Here is a 6,108-nt window from a genome sequence, read left to right as displayed (position 1 = left end):
TGACCTGCCCACCTAAGCCTCCTAGACTTGACGACCCTAACAATGTTGGGTAAACCGTATAAACTATGTAGTTCCTCGTTATGAAGCTTCCGCCATTCCCCATTCTCGTTCCTCTTGGGTCCGAATATTCTTCTCAGGATCCTGTTCTCAAATACTTTCAGTCTATGTTCTTCCCTCAGAGTAAGTGACCATGTTTCGCAACCATACAGAACAACAGGCATGATTATCGTTTTATATATTTTAAGCTTCAAATTCCTCGACAGAATTCGCGACGACAAGAGATTTTGAACCGAGTAGTAACACGAATTCCCTGCTTTTAGTCGACATTTAATTTCTTCGTGAATATGATTTTCGTCTGTTAATATTGATCCTAAATATTTGAAAGTATCCACTTTATCCAAAGCATTATTTAATATTTTAACGCCTCCACAATTTGCCGTATTACGGTCCCGACACACTTCCATGTACTTAGTTTTCTCTGCATTTACTTCTAAACCCATGTCCCTGCAAGCGTTTAATAAGATCTCTGCATTTATTTCTACTGTTCTCCTATCCTCCCCTATTAAATTTACATCATCAGCATATGCCATAACCTGGTGAATGCCGTTCAACTCTAGGCCCTGGTTGCTATCTTTGATTTTCCTTATGGCGTATTCCAGCACAAAGTTAAATAATAATGGCGACAACGCATCTCCTTGTTTCAGGCCATTTTCAACGTGGAAGCTCGTGTACAAAAATTTTCCTACCCGGACTTTACTTTGGGATTCACTTAAACATATCTTAATTAATCTAATTAGCTTTCTCGGTATTCCAAGTTCTCGGTATTACTATTATTTGCTCTTATTATGCTTTGTAGTAGGTTCGTTTCTCATTAACTTTGTAGTTGGTTCCTTGCACAACTTTTCAAAAGGATTAAATATTTCGAAGTTTGATTTTCTCAATTTGCAGTGAGCAAGAGGTAGAACAGAACCGTAAGGATATGTAATTAATTCACTAGAGGAATGGATACAGACATAGAAAGATGCTTTTACAGTAAAATATCAGCATTAATATTATCATTATGATTTCATTTTAAGCAACTAATCAACAAAATTATACAAAACCGATAATATAAAAGGTTACATTTTACTTTGGCGTTCGTACACCTCTCTGAAAAATGTTATAAAATGTACTTTTTCAATGTTTAACATCAAATCCCCACTTACAGAAAAAAGCTTCTGTTTCTGTACTTTTCTACGTAGCTTAAAAAATGTCGAATTTCTGAACATTATAAGAAAGCACGGCTGCTCATAACAAGATCAGATGTCATGATGCACAGTGAGCCATTAAATATTCGATGAATGAGTGAAATTATAGTTAAAACATTTAAAGCAAGTAATAGCTTAAAAAATATACAAGAAAACTAAAGTCTTACGTACATGGGAAAGGGTTAACACTTGGAGATTGGAACCACTGAGTAATTTAAAAATAATGTTGCCTTTTAGTTGGGATACGTGGACAGATAGTAGATCATGAAGGAGGTGGGCATCCAAAAAAGAAAATTTAGGTGGATGCGTTGTGAATCATAGGGAAGATGAACATCTCAGAAAAAGAAAGTGTCTAAAGTTTTAATGAGAACAGGTAAAATCTTCAAGAAACTCTTAAAACAAAGAATAAAAAATATCGTGAAATGAAATGCACTTATATTTTAAATCCATAAAATTTGATTACTATTAAAAAAATTGTTTTTGGAGTACAATATTACTACTAAATATTAAAAAGAAAAGCAACCAGGTTTTGATAAAAACGAAAGTTTTCTCATATTGTGAATCATATATCAAATTAAAGTGATTTTCAAGTAGTTAATTAAAATTACCAATAGATTCTCTTCGTAAAATCTCGAAGAAAAATATAATAAAACTGTTTCAGAATTAAGAAGCGCCTGACATCAAATTCCGAACTATTGACATCCTCAGGCCACTACACGAAATAGCGAGAGCTTATATACGGTAGAAGACAGTAATCACTGATGTTAATTTTTATAGTTGAATACAATATAAATTTTATATTAAAGGTCAGCATGTTAAAGGGAATATAGTCTGAGTGAAGCATGAACGAATATGTCATTTGATTTCTACCTTTCTATTAGTTTCGTTCTTCTACGGATGCAAGTGTTCTTTTATTGTATTTTTTCTCATCTTTCAGAGGATTTCATTTCGATTTCAATATTTTTGTTGTACTGATTATGCATGTAGATGCTTCCGTTGTTATATAAAATTTTATAAGAATATTTTGTATTCAAATAAATTATATGAAATGATGCAGAATATAGGAAAAGGTGTTAAATTGTAATAATCTTGGTTGGTTGATTGATTCAAAGCTTAGTAGTCGGTTTTCTGCGATGCATGATATCCATTCAACGTCTCGCATAGGTAAAAGTCCAGAAGTGTTAAATCTGGTGAACGTTCTGGGAACTCAAATGCATTTTAGAATGGACCTCCATTCTTCAAATGTCAAATGTTCACGCATAGATGTAACTAGGGGCTGTGCACAGCCTACTAAAATGACTTGATGGTTTTTGTTCAACTCGTCCATTCTAAAATTGTGTTATCAGTGATTCTTCAGAGATTGAAACAACATTTTATCTATTTTTAATGTATTTAAAACCCAATAAAACAAGCCCGCGAGAGTATGGGTAAGCTTTAATACCTTTATGCACTCTCTTGTGAAAAATTTCGTTTTGATTAAATTTGTTACACATATATGAAAAGTTCTGCTTGAATTATCTTTGTTACAACCATATAAAAAGTTCTCTTTCAACTACCTTTGTGCACACCGATATGGAAATTCTGTTTAATTTACCTTGTCCATTTGAAAGTTGTTTAAATTACCTTTGCTACATTCATATTAAAAGCTTTGTTTTAATTACCTTTGTGCGCACCGTTATGCAATGTCCTGTTTAAATTATCTTTGTGAAAACCCATATAAAAAGTTCAGTTTCAGTTACCTTTGTGCGCACCCATATGAAAAGATTTGTATCAATTAACTTTGTACAAACCCATATGAAAAATTCTGTTTCAACCACGTTTGTGTATACCCACATGAAAAACTCTGTTTTAATTACCTTTGTGCACACCCATGTGAAAAGATATGTATCAATTACCTTTGTACACACTCATATGAAAAGTCCTGTTACAATTACCTTTGTGCACATCGATATGGAAAGCTCTGTTTTAATTACCTTGTGCACACCCATATGAAAAGTTCAGTTTCAATTAGCTTTGTGCACACCCATATGAAAAATTCTGTATTAACTAAGCTTTGTGTACACCCATATCAAAAGTTCTGTATTAACTATCTTTGTGTACATCCATATGAAGAGCTCTGCTTTATTTACCTTTGTTCACACCGATATGAAAAGTTCTGTTTCAATACCTTTGTGTACATCCATATGGAAACTTCTGTGTTAACTATCTTTGTGTACACTCATATGAAAAGCTTTGTCTTAATTACCTATGTGTACCGATATGAAAAATTCTGTTTCAATTACCTTTGTGCACACCGATACGAAAATTTCTATTTTAATTACTTTTGTGCACACCCGTATTAATAATCCTGTTTCAATTACCTTTGTGCATATCTACATGAAAAATTCTGTTTCAATTATTTTTTGCTCATCTATATGAAAAGTTCTGGCTACTGAAAAGTTCTATTCGTTTGCCGACCATTTTGTTACAGTCTTAAGAGTACCGATATCTGTTAAGGAAACACCGAACTACATATCCCAATGATATCAACTTCGAAAACAATACGTAGATACGGTCTATTAACCTGTGTATTCATATTTTTTACGGGTTCCGTATATGTAAATAGTTTGGGGATTGGGATAAAATGAATTATCTTCAGAAGTAATTTTAATATTTTAGAACACTCAGTAATTGGCTTATGTAATATGAGACACTGGTAAGTTGTTACCTTTTTCTTCATTGTCGTCGTTGTTGTCCAATGAAGAGAAAGTGAAGTTTGCAGGAAGAGAGAGTACTTTATTTAAAGGTTTATGTTCTTTACTTTTTGTATCCATTTCCTGTAAAGAAACACAATATATTAACGGTACATCACATTGTAATCAGGTACTAGAACTTAAGTTATAATATAACTATTTCATTTCTTAGATCATTTCACTTATTCGTACTACTATTGTTATAAATTATTCGCTCGATACCGTACATATACGTTTGTGTTGGACATAATCCTGTCTATCTGATTTGCGTAGTGGTAGTAATGACCAGGTAACATGTTTGTTTTGTTAATTGAAACTTTCCAAATTCGAATTTTGGCAGATTTTTATACGGTTCTCCTTCAGTCTTAGCAACCGAAAGTTAAAACGGTCAACCACTTTAAACAGGTATAAGCCCTGACCAACTTCCTTCCCCTTCTTTCCACCCCTGTTTCTTTGTCAAGATTTCCAGTGTAAAATAAATAAAAAAAAAAAAAAAAAAAACCTCTTGACGAGAGTGTAGATAAACAAATGAAAGGTACAGAGACTCTGTAAACTGACGCATTTTAATAAAGAGATTGTTCTTCGTATGATATTTATTTTATGTGCAACTTAGAAACCAAAGGTTTACACAGGGCGCATGATGGCTCAGTGGTAGAGCGCTTACCTTGGTGCGTGGGGTCCCTGGTTCGACTTTCGGCCAAGTAAGTTGGTGGTGGACCATATCGTGTCCGTGAGTTTTCTCGGGGTATTCCCGTTTCCTCCCACATTCTCATTCCACCGATATTTCCACTATCATTTACTTGCCTTAATCATCCGTCTCCCTTAGCCTGAAGGGCATAATCGTCGAATGTTAAACTGAAAATTTCCAGGTTTGTGAATCTCAATATTTCACAAGCTTGTATAACATCAATGTCAACCACTGTGTCAAGTTTGATACATATTGGATTAGTTTGATTGAATTCGTATGATATATGGTATCCTTGTCACTGAGTTTTCGTACGATATGCAGTATCCTTGTCATTGAGTTTTCGTACGATATATAGTATCCTTGTCGTTGAGTTTTCGTACGATACATAGTATTCTTATCACTGATTTTTCATACGATATATAGTGCCCTTGTCATTAATTTTTCGTATGATATATAGTATCCTGGTTTTGAGTTTTCGTACGATATACAGTATACTTGTCATTAACTTTTCGTACGATATGCAGTATCCTTGTCATTGAGTTTTGTACTATATATAGTATTCTTGCCATTGAGTTTTCGTACGATATATAACATTTTTGTCATTGATTTTTCATACAATATATAGCATTCTTGTCATTGATTTTTCGTACATCCTTGTCATTAATTTTTCGTATGATATATAGTATCCTGGTCACTGAGTTTTTGTACAATATATAGTATCCTTGTCATTGAGTTTTCGTACAATATATAGTATCTCTCATTGAATTATCAGGGAACAATCTCAAGAAGGAAAAAATAAAAAAAAAATACAACATAATTAAATGCAGCTAATATTCCTTAAATATAACTTGTAACTGAATAGATTGTCCTCTTTCAAAATTTGCCATGTTTTAAGTGATTACTTACTAATTTTAAAATTTCTTGGACTGATAGTTTCTTTCCTTGTACATTTCAAAGTTACAACTAGGAGTTGGTGAAACAAAGACAAATAAGAGGAAGCTTTGTTGTAAGCGTTTTCGCTGATACTTCATCAGACTGGGAGCAGTGGTCGAAATTGTACCGGCATGCCTATATATATATATATATATATATATATATATATATATATATATATATATAAAGACATATCTTAGATATACTTCAAGATAGTATAGCTTATTTTTTGAACTTTTATAGGTGGTATAATTTTTGACACCTGAATTTACTACTATACCGTTTCATTATTATTAGACTTCCAAATTATGCTATGTTTAAATATCGGAACTCTTATAAGAACGGCTTTGTCCGTTCGTCCGTCTGTTGACAGGTATCAGAGCAAAGACGGTAAGAGATATCGAGATGCAGTTTTTTGCAATCGATTCAGCGCCCGATTCAATTCAATATCCCGCCTAATGTGAAGTGACATCTGTCGTACGATTTGTGAACGCCGAATTACAAACTC

General features: G+C 33.1%; 1 protein-coding gene across 1 annotated transcript in view; it reads right to left on the bottom strand.

The window, feature by feature from the left end:
• Positions 1-6,108, bottom strand: part of Ca-alpha1T (Ca[2+]-channel protein alpha[[1]] subunit T) — a 316,291-nt gene that overhangs the window by 22,084 nt on the left and 288,099 nt on the right. The window contains exon 31 of the mRNA XM_081731934.1: positions 3,955-4,063. Coding sequence (XP_081588060.1) covers positions 3,955-4,063 — 109 coding nt within the window. The remainder of the gene's footprint in view (positions 1-3,954; positions 4,064-6,108) is intronic.

This window comes from Thermobia domestica, chromosome 11 (genome assembly GCF_964235325.1).
Source record: "Thermobia domestica chromosome 11, izTheDome1.hap1.1, whole genome shotgun sequence".
Taxonomy (NCBI): domain Eukaryota; kingdom Metazoa; phylum Arthropoda; class Insecta; order Zygentoma; family Lepismatidae; genus Thermobia; species Thermobia domestica.
The sequence above is the reverse complement of the archived record's forward strand: the minus strand, read 5'-3'. Positions and strand labels throughout refer to the sequence as shown.